The sequence below is a fragment of the Poeciliopsis prolifica genome, unplaced genomic scaffold (assembly GCF_027474105.1).
Source record: "Poeciliopsis prolifica strain line A6 unplaced genomic scaffold, Auburn_PproV2 SCAFFOLD011, whole genome shotgun sequence".
NCBI classification, from domain to species: Eukaryota; Metazoa; Chordata; class Actinopteri; order Cyprinodontiformes; family Poeciliidae; genus Poeciliopsis; species Poeciliopsis prolifica.
Window position 1 is genome coordinate 2,262,651 of NW_026562386.1, and position 19,335 is coordinate 2,281,985.

Below are 19,335 nucleotides of genomic sequence, written 5' to 3' on the forward strand. Positions count from 1 at the left end.
GCCGGAGGGTTGTGTTCTGAAATGATTTCCTGTATGAAATATGTTTTCACCGAATCATGTCTGGTTTACATTTGATTATCATTTTAGAAATTTGAAGAAAGCAAAAACAAAATGCAATATTGAAAAAGTGATCCCAGATTTGTGTCTAAAAGATAAATATCCAAATTGCAAAAAGAAAGAAAAAACATTGTTTTTATTTATTTTGATTTATACTTAAATAATGACTTTGGCACTAAATCAAAAATTATATTTTCATCCAATTCTTATGGTAATTTAGATTCAGTCAGATAGATAAAGACACAAACATTCAAAATGGAGAATTTTACTATAAATTTTATTTTGTTTTGCCTCAGATTCTTTTACTTCTGGATAATAAACTATATTTTTAATTCTTGGACTGGATTTAGATGCATCCCCAGTTTGGATGCAAAACAAAGCTTTTCCATTCATATTCGTTTGTTCATCTTTTGAACAACAGGAAAGTTAAGTAGTCTTGAACTGACAAATCTTCTGCATTGTGTCCTTTATTAACTTGAGGGAAAAAGAGCAACTTAACGTAAAAACTAACAGAAAAAAACGAAACAAAAAAAACTGATTCTAAGAAATAGATGGTTTGTGGGAACCGTTTTAGTTTCTCTTCAGATTATATTCCCCACTTGTGGTGATAGTTTCAGCAATAATCCTACAAAACATTTCTTGTTATTAAACCAGCTTGGATTTAACAGCTAATACAGTAATTGTGTGGAAATGCAGAAGTAATAAGACATCTGAAAAGCTTTGGAGCTGCAGCAGAGGTAGGGTAGATTATTTGCAGCACATCGACAGGAATAGTTTCACTACCATACAAGAAAAGTAAAGGTGTCAGCAAGTACGTGCTCTTTCAGCAGTGTGATGTTTCGCTGCAAGAAACGGCAACAAGACAAAGTTTGAATCCTGAGTAACGTGACAGATGAATCATTAACTCCTTATTGTCACTGCTCTTGAGTTTTTGGGTAAATCCAGCTAGAAAATAAAAACTGTACCCACACCTGAAGAATAATTCATTAATTTGCAGCAAATACCTGAGCTTTGCAGGATCACTGAGGTTCTGATGCCATGTTCAGCAGGCAGCAGGCAGAAAAGTGGGGGAAAAAATCCCACTGGATTGAGGGTAATGTTGTTGGAAGGTAGCAGTGTGCAGACCACAGTAACTCAGTTCTGACATCCTGCACCGATACCGCAGTTCTCCGATACCAAAACAATTACAATGAAATATTAGAAATAGATAGAATCACTATCATATGATTCTTCTTTATCTGAAAAACAGCTATGCAGACTTTCTATTCTATTTTGAGAACTTTGTTACATAAAATAAACCAAACTGGATTTCAACTGGGTCCATTTAAACTGAAGCAAGCACAAATGTAAATTTATGGCAAGTCAGCTGCTGCTTTAATTTTTTTTGCCAACCTAACTACTACATAAAGTTTGGTTTGTGATATTGGTATCTGCCATTCACTCGTGTTTTTCCCTGATACAATATAGGCCAGGATATTTTTAATCTTCTAAATCTGATAAGTTTAGTTACAATGCAGCAGACAGAGGTCACATCTGGGGTACCCCAAGGTTCAGTCCTCGAACCCCTCTTATTTAATATGATTGAAACAGTCAATGGAGAATCTTTTAAATGCCTTGTTGCTGAAATGTATTGTACAAATAAAATGTGATTGGATTTTATAAGAGCTCAATAAAATAAAAACAAAAACACCACCATTCCATTTGAAAACTAGTATAATTATTTGCTGCTGGTATACATAATTGAGCTACATGTTTCATTAGCAAAAACAGCTTCAGTGCAAACCCCCTGAACTCTAGTACATTTACAGCTCTGCTAAGTCACAAGTATTAGAAACAAAATTAGCTAAACAGAGTAAGAATATAGTTACAAAGAACAGTCAATCTTCCTCATAAAAGGCACAAAGGGTGTACAGAAGTAACTGTGTCCCTCTTTGAGAACATTTGCATAAGTGAATAAATCCATCTGCTGATCATCCATCTGAAAAAATGCCAGAGGCGTCGCTTCATCATACGATTACAGCAGAGTGCAACAATGTAAATCAGTGGAAAACCTGCATATAAATACATCTCCTTAAAATACAAAGACTGAATCAAGAATAAAGAGTTATTTAGTACCATTAATCAGAATGAACAGAAACATTTCAAATATACAGTATTTATAATATTTGCCAAAATTATATTCAACAGTTGCCTTATAATACGCCATTCTATATTCTGGGGAAGGAAAAAAGTGCAATAATTGCATTTGGGAGAGCCGGTTTGCACTTACATAAAACATTATAGGAAACACCTGTACTAGTTATTGCTGAAGAATGAAGAGACTGTATGCTGTATGTCATCAGTTATTCTAGTTATGCAGTATTGCTGCACTTTTGGAAGAAAATAAAAAGGTGACGAGTGGTTTGTAATAAATACCATTTCCTTTTGACATTGTAGACAGTGCTGGTTTCTCATTATAAAGATTATTTATTTCTACAGGCGAGTCTCCAAAGTGTCGCTGATCCGCTGCTAATAAAGAGAAATAATGTTGAGTACACAGACTAAAGCAAGAAGGAAATCACAGAATGTGCATTTTATCATTTGTGATAATAGAATGACCTTTTGTTTCTGGTTTTCAATTGTTTTACAGACAATGATCACAGCATGTTCAGGGATATATTTTCCATTGAACTAAACAAGCATTTCATTCTTTTAGGCTTTTGCTGTAGTTGCTCAATGAATTTCATGTGCTGGGAATATCAAATTCTGGAGGAATTTTACATTTTTATTAAGATATGTTCAGATCACGTCAACGAGATGTCTTGAAAATGCCATCATCAATGGATCCACCACTTTACCCAGTTTATTAAACCAGAAACTGATCTGACTCAAATAATTTGTCCCTTCTCTATCATTTGTTCACTCGTTCAGCTGCCCTCACTGGGTTTCCTCTCAGTGCCTTTACCAGAAGGCATCTAAAGAAAAAAAAACAAAACACCTTAGTAAACCCCCCGCAAAGCAGAAGAGGAAATATCTACCACAGATTTTTGTTCTCACAACGTACAAAAACAACGTCTGAACATGTTCAAAGTCAGGCCCTGATCCCACACCATTTGTTGCAAAAGATCCATTAGAATCATTACAGCAAACTGCTTCGAGATCCCATTACATTTAAATAGCTTCTGTTTTAACCAAAGGGCTGACTTCTTGTCAACTGTGACAGATTTTTTTTTATGCCTTTAATACATTAAAACAGGCAGTAAAATTAGAATCCATGATCATAGAATTGCATCACTGCTGCTGCATTAAAAATGAGTATTCTCTCACTTCACACATCTGTTTTCCTACTGAGAAAAGCGCAGTTAGGATTCTACTTTAATACGTTTTAGCTTTAAAACCCACAGCAAATTATATGCAAGGGCTGGAGGAGGAACTTTAAATTCTGTGGTAAAGGTACATAATGAAGTAAAATCTAAAAAGTTTAGTCAAGCATTGTATAGACAGATATGAGAAAGCACATACATTTTTGCTGGACTAAAAGGCTCAAGGAAAACCTATGCATATCATACAAATGCTTGTTTCTTTCCACAGACTTTGCAAAAAAAAATATACTGGTCAATAAGAAGGATGCGTCTAAACGGATCCTAACTTATTCTTATGAGAGTCAATGATTTAATCTCCAAACTAATTACGCCTCAAATTAGGAATAACCTCAGCTTTAAAGCAGCATCAATGGTGCAAATTCTAGTAAATGCAGGTCTGTAAATTTAGAAACAGTCAAGGGTTATTTTTAACTTGTCAGCAGCACACATATGGAGAGTTTAGTAAAAGGTCATGGAAAGTTATGTGATCTGTTGTTACAAAAATCCATTAGAAAGTGTCGTTAGCGAGAGTCTCTGTAGAGAGCCAGGTCTTGGCTCCATTCAGAAATTTGCTAATCGGAGTTCCCGGAACGCCTCGCCGGCACAGGTTTCCCACAGGGTTGAAAGGAAAAGATGAGTTAAGGACGTTGGGTGAAGTTGGGGGGTCATCTGGAGAACTGGCCTTGAAATACATCCTCCGTTGGTCAGAAGGGTGTCCGCCTGGGCTCGGGACGGGGGTGCCGTGTGGACTGGGACCTTTGTACTGCCTGAGCTTGTTCTGCAGCGTCTCAATTTCATCAACCAGCTGGGAAACCTTGTGGTAGACGGTGGCGGGGCCTCCGTGTGGAATGCAGGCTTCAGGAACCCAGCGTAGGAAGAACAACTTCCAGAGAACCACGTGTGAGGGCAGGACGTAGGGGATCAGGACTCCCTGCTGGTCTGCAGGGCGAGAAAACCAGTCCCTGAAGAACCGCTCCGATGGGCTTTCATCTTTCACTGGAGAGAATTCGGCCTTCAGCCCCAGAGAGCCCCGCCGCTGCAGCGTCTCCTCCTCTCCCTTTACGCCGTTACGATGTGATGTGCTTGATATTCGCACCGTAGAACTGAAAGCTTTCTGTTGGAGGAAGAACATGGGAATAGATTTAGGTCAAACGGTGGAAGATCCCAAGACTAAGTTCTAAAGTCACAGTGTTTCACAGAACACAGAAAAAAAGAATAGTAATAAAAAAAAACATGGACGTAGCAAGAGAAAAGTAAAATAATCTGTAGAAAGAGTGGATCATTTTTACATCTTAAAACCTCACCGTTCATCCAGAACATCAGGACTGACTGTTCTGTTTTTACTGCTTCTGAGCCATTTTAACAGCTTAAGATTCATCAGAACAAAACCAAAGGACAACTAGAGGCGCCACTGGAAAGGCCTTGGCTTTAGGGTGGGGTTCGGTTATTATAGAACATCTGACTGCTGTGAAAGCTTGTAGAGCAGCTCAAACAGGTTACTTGATTAATTTGCAGCACTCGTTTTCTATCGGACTTCGTGTTGCTACGCAAGGAGGATCATATTAACTTAATCCAATCGCCTTACCAGAAAAAGTTTACATATATATCAGATTTAAAATAGCTAAAGCTATGTTGACAACAGCAGATCATAAAACTAGTGAATCAATGAAGAAAAACAAAGTCATAGCACAGAACACACAGACATCACATGACGTGCTAAGAAAGGGAACAGATAGCTCTGCATTACAGCCGTCAACACACACAGTTCACTTTCCCAAAACTCCACATTTCACCCTCCTGTGTCACATTTTAATAACGCTGACAGCTGACTCTTTATGTTTTGGACACAGAGAAATCTATGAATCTAAGCCTTGGATCAACTAGATAAACAGAGCTTTCATCATGCATGAATAAGTGTTTTCTTCACAGTCTTTGCAAAAATTAAATGAGGAAGGAGAGGTTTATTTTTTAAATAAAAAGATCCTTTTTGCATATTCAGATGATTTTCTAACAAGTGCAAGAAATTTGTTGGCCTGTTCCTAACATGGAAGAAACTCGAGCGCATACATGGTTCTTTACCCATTTCTTTTGCTTACTCTCTGAATGTGCTTTATGAAAAGCCATTCTCAGTGCATTTACACCAACTCCTAATTGGTTTACCTACACTAGTAATCCCTCCCCCTGCTAAGTAAGGTAAGCCCCCTGCTTACCTTTGTGCGTTGGAAGGTTTTCACCTCACCATTCTGAACACAGGCAGCACCTTTCCCAACATACATGGGGTTATTAAAGAGGGTTTGATCCCTGGTGGAGAACTGCTGTGACCACTTCCACACAGGAGGGAAGAACACTGTGTGGTCTTCTCCTGAAGGGATGGCTTTGCTCTTTGCAAAGTCCTGCAAAGGAAACAAAGCATTACCATGTGTACTGTACACAATACGAACAAAAATAATTAACCCTGACATGCATAGTGGTCACTGCAGTGGACAGCTGATCACCTTGAAAAAAATTTTTAAATAATTTTTTTTCCCTACCCATTTATGCCTTATGAAAATCAAAAACACTTTTGAAAAAACATCCTGACAATTCTGCATGAAAGGGTGAAATTAAACTAAGGTACAGAGATAATATTTGACCTTTCTTTACTATGTGGGCTACTTTGATGGACACAAGCGAATCATAATAGCATTCAACTTCTTGTGCATCATTTGGATAAATGAACACGTCTTAAGGCTGGTTAGTTTTGAAAAACAATTCAAAACACATACAGAAATAATATTTTAGATTAAATTTAATTTATTCTCATTTCCATTATATTTTCACATTTCAAATATGTATTAAAACAGTATTACTGTTGCAAACCGATGCTTGTAAATGCAACCATGAAAGCCAACAAACGTTCAGTAAATGTAGAATTTCTCACCTCTAAGAGCTGAGTACACTGTTTGGAAGAATTGAAGAGGAAAGTACTGAAGAGTGGGATCCACATGCTGTCACTCAGGACAGTCAGGTAGGCCTCTGTGAACTCAAATGCTGCCGGGTACTGATTGGTCAGCTGCCACACGCAGTCCAGGAACAACGTGAACAATGGAGACTGTGACCAAGAGAAAGGAAGCAAACCAGTGAGAAGAACCAAGAATATCTGAACGTCTTCATGACTGCAGCATTTTAAATTCAAAGGTGTACCTCCTTATTGTCATTCTTCTTCAGATGGTTGCATCTGTCCAGGAAGCGATGGCCGGCCATCACCCACTCCTTCTGCACCAAACTCTGAAATCCATTCAGGCTGCGATAGTGAGGATCCAACATGAGCTGCACCAAGGAGGACACCACACAGTTCAGGTCTCTGTCTTCTTCCTCTGCACAAGAATGAAAACAAAACGATAATTAAAACAAAGGAAAATTATCACTCGCATAAAATACAGAAAAATTGTAGCTTCATTAATGTTGAATGAAAATTACCAAGAAGGACTACAGAGAGATTCTTCCCATCCAAGTTGTAGACCGTCTCAGCTGAAACTTTTAAAAACATCCTGGCCCAGAGAAAAACAGAAACAGCAAAAATTAATACAAATACAAAAGAAAAAAAAACATTTCTAAATAAATGGTCTAGAAATATGAGCTTTTGACTTTTATATAAACTTCACATTCTTTTCTCTATCACTTTTAACCACTAAGAAAACTCAAATGCAGCGTAATAAAGGTAGAGTTAATTGTTTCTTACCATAAGCTATTTTTCTGTGAATAATTTTGTACAGATAAAAATACCAGTGTGAAGTGATGTTGGCTTGTTTGTGTACCTGATATACTCCAGCCATCGTGAATTTTCAACAGATGAAAGCCATCTTTCCTCTGATTCCTCAAAAGGATCTGAACAAAGAAAACAAATCTATAAATACCGCACTTCTACTGAAAAGACATTTATTTCTGATTTATCATTATCATCATCAATGGGTTACGTAGGACTAATGCCAAGCTACTTATGATGTCAGTAGAGTTTACCTAAAGTGCAGATCTGTCTGGCTTTTACAAAGGCACTCTGGATCTCCTGGATGTTGGGAAGATTCCTGTCCAGATCTGTCAAGGTTACTTCTCGGCGCTGCGGATGGCTTTTAGTGATCGCCGCGAAGATCCTGTAAATAAGACACACGATAAGTTAAATGATCAGGATACGGTTCTAACATCAAATTGCACAACGATTTAGCACCTAGAGTTTAGCATCTCAGATAAACACTTCCACTCTACATGACTAGTGCCATTTTCCAATCAAGTCAAATGTCTTAAAAGTTTGCAATAAGCATATGGTGAAGGTTAGACAAGAAATAAAAGATGTACTCTGGTATCTATAAAAATGCCTTTTGCACTCATAAACTCTAATATTGACCAAGTAAAAGAAGCAGACAGATTTGTATTACTTCAGTTCAGTTTTCCTCTGAGGCAGCGGTTCTGTTTGGCCCGCCATGCGGACAAGAGCGCTCCCATTCCTGTGATTCCAGCACCACAGCTGCAAACAAAAACACACACATTATGAACTACATGAAATTTTGTATTAGCAGGAACTAATTTGAATTAAATGAACAGAATTATAGCTTTACTAATAATTTGAGCTTGTAAAAGAGGGCATAATCGGTAAAGATGTCAGATTTTACTTACAGGGACACGGCCGTCATTAAACGAGGATGATAATTGCTTTAGTTCCTGATCTGTCAAAGAAACTGGGACCACAATGTACTCTGGAAGACTGAAGGAGTTAAGAGAAAACTAAAGTAAAACATCTTCAGAAAACAACTATTTTACCAAACAAAGTCAGCTGAAATCACTCAATCAGATTTATTTACATGTTGGGTACAACGCAGAGAGCTTTCAGGATAATCAATAATGAAGCAGGTCTGGATGAAAAGCTCTGCCAGGCAAAGACAATACATGAGTTTTATACCAAGGATTAGGAATTCGAAACAGGGGGCGTAATTTTCAACCACACAACAAGAACCTTTCACACTCTTTATCCTCTACAACAACCTTCTAGCATTTTAAATAGAGTTAAAGTGATTAAAAAATGTTTAAAGTCTGGTATTTTCAACATTGGTTCTTTTCTGATAATGGAGGTGTGTACATCTCTCCGCTGTTTAACTTGGACTCTATATAAAATAAAATAATCAATGTCAGCTGAATTAGTTCAATGTGACTCTTTCTAAACAGCCTAGAATTTCAAGTTAAATTGATCTGTGGAAAGAATCTTAAAATAAAAATAAATAAATCAAATTAAAAAGTTGCCCAGCTTAAGTCATCTGCGAGAAGGTTAGATATTTTTTATCTAACCTTTCAGAGACGGCATATTTCTCATTGATGGAGCAAACCCGCCACTCCGAAGCCCCGGTTCTCTTAATCTCTCTATCCCAGTCAGAGGGGCGGTCAAACATTGGCATTTGTATTCCTCCATTTGGGTTGGAACCATTGACTAGGTCGCCTGGAAATAAAGAAAAAAATAAAAGCATTTATTTCTGTAAAAATAATGCAAACTTAAAAAAAAGAATCTATCAGGTAATATTTGTTTATCATTACCTTTAGATTGATGATATCTTAGTCCTTGATATTCAAAACCAAATAGCAGGTGAAGATCAGCTGGATGTGAATAATGGGCAATGGCGAGGCAAACCTATATTCAGAAAAGATAAAAAATACCTTCAGCGACTTAAAGCAGCACTGCGTACCTGTAGCACTATAGAACAATTTAATTATTGTTTTTAAAGACGACTTCAGCTCAGATCCAAAAGCCAGGCTCATTCTGACTACAATGAACTCAGAGGAAAATGCTTTATTCATGGAAACAGAGCCATAAATAAACCCTGAAAAAGCAAAAGTCTGAGTGTAAGACACAGCTTTGGGTTCACAGGCCTGAGCAGAGCTTTGTTAGACTCTAGCAGAGCCATAGAAAGAGGTTCTACTGGAGTCTAACAAAGCCGTCTATTCAGTAGTAAAGTTGTGAGTAACACAAGGGGACACAGAAAAAGACTGTGCGCGTGTGTGCGTGCGTGTGTGTGCCTATTGAGAAAAGGCAGCTCCCTGCTCTGTAATTTCCTATGGGAAGAAAAAAAAAGGAGCTATTATAGAACAGCAAGTTCCATATGTCAAAGGGTTAAAAAAAGAACAGGGCCTCGTCTTAGGTCCATACTGTAATTACACAGATGGGGTGTCCATCAATAAACCCAAACAGTAAGAGAGGGTAGACATATTCTGTGTTAGTGCCCAACACTAAAGGAAACATTTCACTGTTTTATACTGTCGTAAAGTTACTGCTAACAACTGCATGTTTGGCAAAAAGTGATGTTTAAATAGCAAGTTGTGCCTCTCTGTTCAAAGCAGTAACCCTACAATTTGTCAGCCGTAGCTTAGGTATATGCTGCTCCAATACCTGACGTAAAATTACTCCCAGATGATCACAGACATGTAGCTATTTAAGTAAATGTAAGGAAATGTACTGTATAACCCACTGGTTTTGTGAGGAAGCACCAAAGTAAGAAGCTGAAGGCATTATACTAAATTCTAACTACCAAATTTTCCTGCAACTCAAACTTTAACTAAAGCTCCATAGAAAAAAAAAACTTGTTTTTTTTCTTAACGTTTGAGTTCATTTGAATTTTTGTCTCTTAAATAAACTCCTCCTCCTCTTTAAAAAATTATTTAGCAGATTTTTAGGATGGGAACTGCTGCAACTGTTGCATCACAGCAGCCTCAATTCACCCCAAAACTGTGAACTGATGTGGAGAAAACAAACATCTGTTTGGCGCTTCACTGTGTTGGAGATGAGGCTGGCTCACGCTGCCAACTATCAGGATCAAATTCTACTTCCTTCACCCCGAGTGAGCATTGTTCTCAACGTCCCTTTGTTGTTTAGCTAAAGAACACACATCCTGCAAAATCAGTCACTTCCACTCACATGGTATGTGACACGGCTGTAAGAGTAGATTTGGGTGACGTAGTACACAGTGACACTGATGGTTACTGATAGAGACTGTGCATATGCAGAGAGTTCAAAAGTTAAAATCAGGAAAGGAGAATCTTTGTCAGCACAACAAAATAACGAAGACGACAAGAGGGACAAAAACTCAATTGAGAAAAAGATAATCATCACACACTGCAGGCAAAGGAAAAGCTGCTTTCTTTTTGTTAATCTTAAACAAGAGTCAAAAGCAAGACTTGAGTATTTGACATATTATTTACACACACTAAACATTTTTCTCCACCTCCTAGGCATTAAATTCAGCCTAAGTTTCCCTCTTTTCAGTCAGTTTTCATGATCTCTACCTGCTACTCTCTTAATGAAAGAAAGCCAGAGGTCTTAGTAAGCCAAACAATTTGAAAAAGCTCAGATGATTGAACACCATTTAAGTTTCTGATTCCAAATAAAATTAAGACCCACTGATGTATTAAAACATGACAAAATCAGTGAAATAAAACAACTGAAGCAGTCCTCTGAGCTATTGGAAGAAAATAATTGTAGACTTCTACCAGTCTTAATCATGTTTTAGTACAAAATCCAGATGCCTAAAAGTTCAACGCTCATCTGTTCATGTATTTACACACATCTAGTCATTTGGGTTGCAGAATAAATAAGAAATTTATCCCCATCATAAAATAACTAGGAGATACTAAAATTGCAAATAAATATTAGATAACATACATGCATTCAGCCTCTGCATGTCTGTGATGTATTTTGTCACATTTTTTTGGAGAAAAATCAAGATGTTTTGGTCAAGTCGTTAAGAAACCAAAGTGATTTTTATTCCAAAACAGCAGATGTAGCCAGATGCAACTTTTTAAATAAAACTACGCTGTTGAGATTAAAACGGAGCATTTTGCTTTAGTTCAGAAACTGGGTGAACTGCTCACCAGCTGAAATCTATGTTTGAAATGAAGCCAAAGTAAGAAGACAATAGAACTGTTATATTTTGTTTCATGTATGTTATATTATCATTGCAACATTGAGCAACATTATCATGACTCATGTTTTTATTATGTTACTCTGCTCTACAAGCCATTGTATCAGTTATCAAGAAGACGTGTTCATATTGCATCAAAAAATGCTTTTTGAAGTGAAATGTGCGCAAATGTACTTCATCAACATTTTTTTAGTAATGCTACTGACCTAAACCAGGAAAACTTTAATCTGATTTGACACCAGACTGTAAGGGGAAAAAAAAGAAAAGTACTTTTGAAGAGTATGAAAATATATGGTTTTAAGAGTTTTGTATAGAAATTTTGTCATCAAATTTGTCATTTTTATTCTCTTTTAATGCAACAGGAAAGTGTTGCATTAAAAGGTTTTGGTGTCCAGGTTAAACCATCTTTAAAAACAAAAAGAAAAGTGACGCCTTTCTCCTTCAGCATATGTACAACATTCTTTTCTCGACGAGAAAAGAGAATAAGGAGTCAAAGCCTGCTGATGATGCATTTATGTTTTAATGCAGGAATGGCATTTACATTACTTAAAAATGTTAGAACAAATATTACCTGCATTACCTTCCATATGTTCAGATTGTGAAAAAGATGTTTTATATTCTAATAAACTTTCCTCTCCACTGACCAGTTTAGATGATTCAAATACGTCTAGTCGCCTAGTTGTAGAAGTAAACTTGTTACAGAGACTGAAGTAAAACTCAATTTCACTCACTTTTTTGGCACTCTCAGGCCCAGCCTCGTCAAAGCAGAATCGTATTACACGCAGGTCTTTGCAGTACAGAATAAGCTCCATTGGGTTGAACTTCAGCTTTTGGTTGGAACCCAACACTTTCTTCTTCCCCCTTGTATCATTAACTGAGAGAGACAGATCAGAAGTATTCAACCGAACGAAACACAACAGAACTTCAGGAAGACTTGCAGAATGTTGTAAGGCATAAACAGAAAGTTTTAATGTATAAAGTCTTACAAATGTAGGGTCACTGGTTAAAAAATGGTTGAATTTATTCTTTTTTTTTTAAACTGATGTTACGTGCTCATTTAAAACGGTTGAAAAACAAGCTGAGTAAATGAAAATCTCTGCCTCACTGTAACTCAACAAACCGTTTTCTGGTCGTTTGCCTTTGCAGCGTCAGCAGACTGCATCAATGCCGTACATACAGAAACGTAAGCCAGGCTGCATTGCAACTCAACACTGCATTCACCCTGACATCACATGTTATCAGATTGCTGACCAGGAAAAACAGCCGACACCAGTAAGCTAAGATGCCCACGCAGTAATGAAAAACAAGATGGACCCTTGTACTTCAATTCTGGACTCTCGAGTTTTTTTACTTATTTCAGGTAATGAATAAGGAAACAGAACATGCATTTGTATTTTCTGTTGTACCTGTTACTACTTGATCAAGGCAGGTGAGGGAGATGTCTTGCTGTCCAAGTAGGAGGTGGGATAACTGGGATTTCTACAGTGAAAACAACAAAATTAAAATATGCTCACACTTAAATATTGCTTGTTGTGTTGAGTTATGTTTAGGCTCCATTTTGTCTCAGGCCAACAATCTGTCGCATACATGGAAATGACGTCAGCTCTCACTTCTTGTGCTATCACCAAAAAGGAAGCATTTCTTCCCCTTTTCTAAATGAGCTTGATGTACAAATAAGGTTCTGCTTACAAGGGCTAAAAATATACATCAGACACATGAAAACTAAATCAAGATCAACATGCGACTGTATGAGTAAAGCAAAAATGATTTTTCATCTAAACATTAGTGACCACAAAAAACAGTCTGAACAAATACCTGCTGAGGCGGGGGCTCTTGAGGAATAAAAGAAACCTTAAAGTTGGTGCATATTAACCTCCCCCAGAGGTCACTCTGGCTGCTGTCGGTGCCGACGATGCATTTCCTCACAAAATTCACCTCATTTACGATTATTTCTCCTGAGAAAAAAAAAATACAAAAATACAAAAATTTAAATACAGTTTATAGCTACAATTTAATTCAGCACATTATGGAGAGTTCAAGAATAAACAAAAACAAATATATGACAATGAAAAAAGAAGAAGAAAATCTGTTTCCAGACAAAAAGTAGTCCATACTATATATATAAAATAAATCAAAGTAAAAGGAGGCATCCCAAAGCAGATAAACAATTATTCCAATGTTTTAAATAAAAAGCTATGAGTAACTAAATAAGGAGCAGTTGTCAAACTCTTATTAAGTTGTTTGATAAATCTAAATTTATCCGTGAAATTCCTCAGCAAAACATGAAAAGTCAGTATGTTACTCATGACAAACATTGCCTTGCAGATGTCCAACATGGAAATCTGAGGATTATAAAAGCGTCCTGAGAGGCTACCTGCAGTTTCTTCATCACAGAGTCATCACAGGTCGACCTTATAAAATGTATCTAGAATGGACAATTTGCTTTTATCACACTTCAGATATTTAGTAGACACGTAATGTGAAAATTAGAAAAAGTTGCCCCTTTATAAGTTGATTTTATTACATTTCTTTAAGTTCTTTGAAAAAATATGGCACACAAAATGTTGTGACATGAATTTCCTCAAAAGAAAATCTACATAAAACAATAGCCAAGACTTTATCCAACTGGCTTGTTGTAGCTAACAATCTTTGCTGCTCTATTTGCTGTCAAATCAGATCCAACACAGGTTAAACGTCTGCTTCTTAGCTTAAGCTCAGACTTCACTCTGAAAAGCAAATAAAAGCAGTTCACCCTGGATTATCTGATTTCAGTTTATGAAAACTTCTGTGTGAACTTTCAACAGGTTTTCACAAGCTTCTGTTTAAAAAGCTCATCGCAAAGAAGCTCGAACGCGACATCGCCTCAAATCTAAGAATGCAGGAAAATGGTATCTTCAATAATGTCACTATGCATTTTCTTCATACGAGTAAAATGTAAATATGCAACCAAGAAAAAAAAAAAGTTTTATTCATAAATATATCTTCTTTCCATCTTGAATATTGTGGTAAAAAAAAAGGTCATATATCCTAAAAAATGAAGTCAAAGGTCAAATAACACACATGCAGCATAAAAAATACGTCCACATATGAGGCGGATGGTTTCCACCCTTCCCTGCTGAATCAGTCTTTTAAACGTTATGGGCCTTCGGAGTATAAACCCCGTGTTCTTTTTCATATTTATTACAACACAAATCGTAAAGAGCAGCACGATCTATGTCAATCAGATGACCACTAAACACCTCGGGCTTGGGGAACTGGGTGGAGTCACCACCACCACTTCAAATGAGCCAAACAAGACCACGCAGTAAAAAAACATGAAGAAGCTGAGAATAAAACCTGTTGGTTCGCCTGCAATCCCGGGCGACACAAAAACAAAGCCCATTTTGTGCAAAAGCCTTCAGAGCATCAGGCGAAGAAAAAACTAATGTGGTCTGACAACAGATTACATCGTCGTATGCAAAATGTGTCTAAAGTATATATCAAAAATATAAAGTACAAAATTAAATCCCATCCGTTAGGCAAATTAAGCTGATTTTAAGTTGATAAATGCCAACATATCAAAAAAATATATATTTGACTGCTTTCTTTAAAGACAACACCAACTACACTATGCTTATAAACAACTTTTTTTGGGACGCAGATAATGATGTAATGGCTTTGTAATCCGTTTTCCAGCTTGGATTGGGAAAGATTCAAATACACACCAGACAGGTTATGAGATCATTATAGGTCAACTCAGAGAGAACAGGACAAACAACCATACACAGAAAGAACCCAGCACTACAACCTCGCATCCAAAAATTTAAGACTTGTCTTATCTAGAATTGTCCATTCTAGATAATTTCTTAAGACAGTGCATCGGTTTTAACTGTAATTCATAGAAAAAGAAGATTCTTTATCTAGTGAAAACATGTTTAAAACAAGAGATCATTGAACGCTCCTGTTTAATAGTGAGACTCACTTTATTACAGTTAAATGTTACCTAATCCTTTTAATTCACTTCCAAGAAAAAAGCTTCAGTGTAAACTAGAATAACTACTTTGAGTTGTGAACATGGTAGCCACACCTCATGCCTTCAAAAACTTCTCTGCAGAAAGTTATATGGTTTGTATTACTAATTTGGCCCTGCAGATTAAAGTTCCTGGTAAGAAAATGAGTCAAAGTAATGAATCGCTTTAGAATACCAGATTTCATCTGTCAATTTTTGTCACAAGTATTGCTTTTCAGAGGGCGAATGACAGAAAAGAAAAATCATTTGTGCTGCTGATTCAAGTTTAAGGAAGTTCATTTGAGAAATAGGATATTCATCACATACCACTGGAATACGAGTACTACATCAATAAAGTGAAGACAGAAATGGGTGTTAAAATTGACATAGCAGAAGATAAAAGAAAATTAAATTAAAAAAATAAATAAATAAAAAATCACTGGTGGGATTTTTTATAGACATAACCTACTGGCAAGGAAAATGTTTTGCAAAGTGTTTACAAGGTTGCTTGTTTTAACCTTGAAATGTATTCTAGAAAAGATACTTGTTACTCAAACCAGGCACAAATGGCTTTTGAGATTAACCACATCTGATCAGATCCCACGAACGAATATCCTGATTATTCATTATAAGTGTAACTTTTTTATCACTAAATCAAAAACACCAAAAAACAAGCATGCATCATGCTTGCTGATGAGCCTAAGCAAAGGGAAGTTGTAGACGGCACAAGTAAATACCACCTTTAATTAAAACATTGATGTGCTTCACTTCCTTGTTGAAAATCTAAACTGATTGGCTGAAATATGGTTCAGTTCTTCAAAACATAGAAAACAAACCAACCTGGAAGGAACTTGGGCTCCAACTTAACAGGTGGTTCAATATTGTTCTTCACGTCATTCTGTGGAAAATGCAGAGAAGAACATCAGGGTTAGAAACACGATGATACTTTTGTACCATGTCACACAATATCACAATTAATGTCAACATGTATTAAACGTAAAAATAAAATAAAGCTTGGTCCTGAAAGTTGAAACAATTTAAAAATTGGGTTCAGTTCATCTTACAATAGTTAAAGTGAGACTCGTGACACACAACTACCATGGCTTTATTACATTCAGCTAAATATGCTCTTTTTTCCTCACACTGTTCATACAGCAGCATTTTAAATATCAAAAATTAATTAGAGAGTTGAGCTTGTTTTATATTTGTTTAAAATCCAGGAAGAGTTAAAATTTGGGTTTTTTTTTTAACACAGAAACTTTAATGTTACTAGCTTTATAAAACATGCTGCAAATTATCAAGAAAGTGACATGCGTGTCTTGTCCTTTCCCAGACAAACACTTTTTGTTTGGGCTGCTCCTCAGAGTCTGTAAACAAACCCTTTGACAAAGCTGTCTGAAGAAAAACACCACTCCAAGTTCACAAAACAAGACTGATTACAGCCTTTGTTCACTCAACAGTTTCTGGAATACACATAGTGAAGATTTTCTCAAAACCATAAAGGTGAACGAATGAAAATAAAAAAAGTCAATAGTACTGGAATAGTACTGGAACGATATGGGTAATAAATTCAAAGTTACCCATTTCTAGTGATATATTTTTTAGAATATTCTGTACTTTGCTAAAATAACACAAAAAGTTATTCAAAATTTAAAAAAAAGAAGCAACTCTTCAATAAGCTCTTAAAAATAGAAATGCACTGTCTGGGCTTCTCTTGATTGATATTTATTTCTGGTTTTCTTTGAGACCTTATCCGCTATTCTCTCCTAAAAATATAAAACAAAGAAGAGTGTGCTGGGGGAGTTTTGATGATGGTAAATGTTTTGAAATCATCATAAAAATAAAGGAATGCCAGGAATGCATAAAGTTTTATTGAACACAAAACATTCCCCAAAGTCCATGCATTTATTAATGTTTTTCATTCATTTACTGAACGACGTTTAAACTCTATATTCTTAGCAAGAATTTGGATGGCCTAGTTCATTTTAATGAAATAAAAATAAATGACTTTTTGTTGAAAAAAAAAACACATTATCAACTGTGACTTTAACTTTGCTGAAAGTCGACTTTCCACTTCTTTAGAAAGTTTTCAAGCCAACGAACAAAATAAAGAAGTTTCCATTTAAAATGCACAAGTCAAAGCACAAAAACGGGAAGCTACTTGGGGGGAAAGCATGAAGTTACTTTCCACTACTTCAACCTACTGCAAACAGCAGGAGAGGCTCAGATTAAAGTAGCTTTCGATTTACTTCACTGGCAATAAAATTATGCGTGCATGCAAAATGTAACCTTTCGCAATCTCTGATAAGATACAAAAAAATACCTGCGCAGGAGGGAGATAACACCTGAAGGTTGGTTTCATGGGCTTGCCAGAAAACATTGTTTATTTCCGCAGAGTTGCTGGTCTCAAGACAGAAAACGAACAGCGCGACGGAAGCAAATAAATCCAGGAAAGTTTCGCTCAGCCCGTCGCTGACTTAATCCAAGCCGTCCGAGTGTGAAATATTCATCGAGCCTTTTCGGGAGAACGACGACACTCCTCCATGTCGACAAGCAGACGGTCGGATTAACGACTTTGGCTGGCTGGAAAAAAAGTTGACAGAAGTTACCGTTCAGACGGCGGCGTTAGCTCGTTTAGCTAGCTAGCGCAAACTACTAAATGAAGTTTGTCACTCTCGCCTCCACGCAGATATGCGACTGCTAGAATAGATTAATGCGTCACTTCATGGCCTACATTTTTCTTTACACCTGTTACTGCATAAGCTCCCCGCCTGTTACTTCCTTAAAGTCCAACTATTCAGCCAACGCAGTACCTGACGCTGCGAAGGACTTGACGGCCATGTTTATAGAGAGCCGAGGTCCCGCCCTGCTTCCGGGCTCCAGCGCTGCTCTCCGCCGAGACTTTCCGACACCAACTTTCTGTCAGGTTGGCGCAGGACGGAGCCCACACTCCACCTTTATTAAGAGCCAACTTTATGTCCACGAGTACTCGGTACAGTTCATACCAACCTGCGGGTAGTTATCAAGAGAAAACAGCGAATACTTCACTAGTTATGTAGTGCACTACCTATGGACTACAAATCCCATCGGGCTTTGAGGGATTACCTTGGAAGCTTGTGATCTATCTTCCCATGGTCTCAACTTCTGTTTGGCATTTTCGTTCTGCTTTGTCTTGATGTTCTGTGTGCCACAATAAATAAATGAATAAAAGACTTTAAAAAAAATCCTATTTTAAATCTGTTGTTCTTTCCTGGAAAATTAATATAACGTTTTTAGACTCTTACATGCACCTGATAAATTGTGATTTCATAAGCTTTGCACGTGTTTAGTCATCTCCCTTTCCTCACTGCAGGATTATGACAGTGAAGCAGTAGCTGCGTGCAAAAGGTTGGATTCACTTTTGCTTTCAGAACTGATTGAATTCATTGGGGAAAGAGAATCAGCAAGGTGTTGGAAACTTTACCTGGGATGGAACTGAGAGTCGTTATAGTTAAGTTATTCAAACCACTAGCAACCGTGTAGCACGGATTATCCTGTTTGGAATAGCCATCATAAATGACCAGAGTAGACTGTGGTATTTAAATGATGCTCAACTGGTACTAATCACTCAAAAAAGTACCAAAAAAATATTACCACTTCCAACCTAAATTGGAAGTGGTAGAGTGGCTCTATGCTTTCATTTCATTTTTTAAAAATCTAATTCTGATCCCATTTAATGTTACATCTAAAATCAAATATTACTTTTTCCAACTAATTATTTTGCAGCTTTAAAGAGTCGTCATTTTTATTAATTCATTACTTCACATTTGGAACCTGCTTATTTGAGTATCAGTACTTGTTTATCATCAAAGCATTTTGAGCCAAACAAGTGCTATTTATGGGACAGGATATTAGGTTGAAAGAAAATAGGGCTAACTGACCTACTATCACATTTAAAGTAAGGCAGATTTTCAGCAACTTAAAGCCAATAGACCTTTTTCACGCCTCCGGGTTTGAAAGCGGATGTGGGGTT

At 36.8% G+C, this 19,335-nt stretch overlaps 1 protein-coding gene across 1 annotated transcript; it reads right to left on the reverse strand.

Annotated features, from left to right (window-relative positions):
- Positions 1-1,752: 1,752 nt before the first annotated feature.
- On the reverse strand, positions 1,753-18,322 carry mtmr10 (myotubularin related protein 10). Its single transcript, XM_055036854.1, has 17 exons — positions 18,137-18,322; positions 17,647-17,906; positions 16,164-16,221; positions 13,151-13,290; positions 12,742-12,814; positions 12,067-12,209; positions 8,958-9,051; positions 8,715-8,862; positions 8,049-8,136; positions 7,811-7,899; positions 7,398-7,528; positions 7,196-7,265; positions 6,858-6,928; positions 6,582-6,754; positions 6,319-6,489; positions 5,609-5,791; positions 1,753-4,512 (listed from the first exon to the last, which is right to left on the reverse strand). Exons 2-17 carry the CDS (start codon positions 17,701-17,703, stop codon positions 3,907-3,909), a joined length of 2,295 nt encoding a protein of 764 aa, XP_054892829.1. The 5' UTR covers positions 17,704-17,906; positions 18,137-18,322; the 3' UTR covers positions 1,753-3,906.
- Between the last annotated feature and the right edge of the window lie 1,013 nt (positions 18,323-19,335).

Bases quoted from the DNA above. Each gene is read 5' to 3' on its own strand.
- mtmr10 (XM_055036854.1), bottom strand. From the start codon at position 17,703: ATGTTTTCTGGCAAGCCCATGAAACCAACCTTCAGGTGTTATCTCCCT. The intron at 7,900-8,048 runs GTAAGTAAAATC...TTTTGTTTGCAG, and splicing joins TTAATGACGGCCGTGTCCCT to CTGTGGTGCTGGAATCACAG. The intron at 6,490-6,581 runs GTACACCTTTGA...TCTTGGTCACAG, and splicing joins AGAAGAATGACAATAAGGAG to TCTCCATTGTTCACGTTGTT.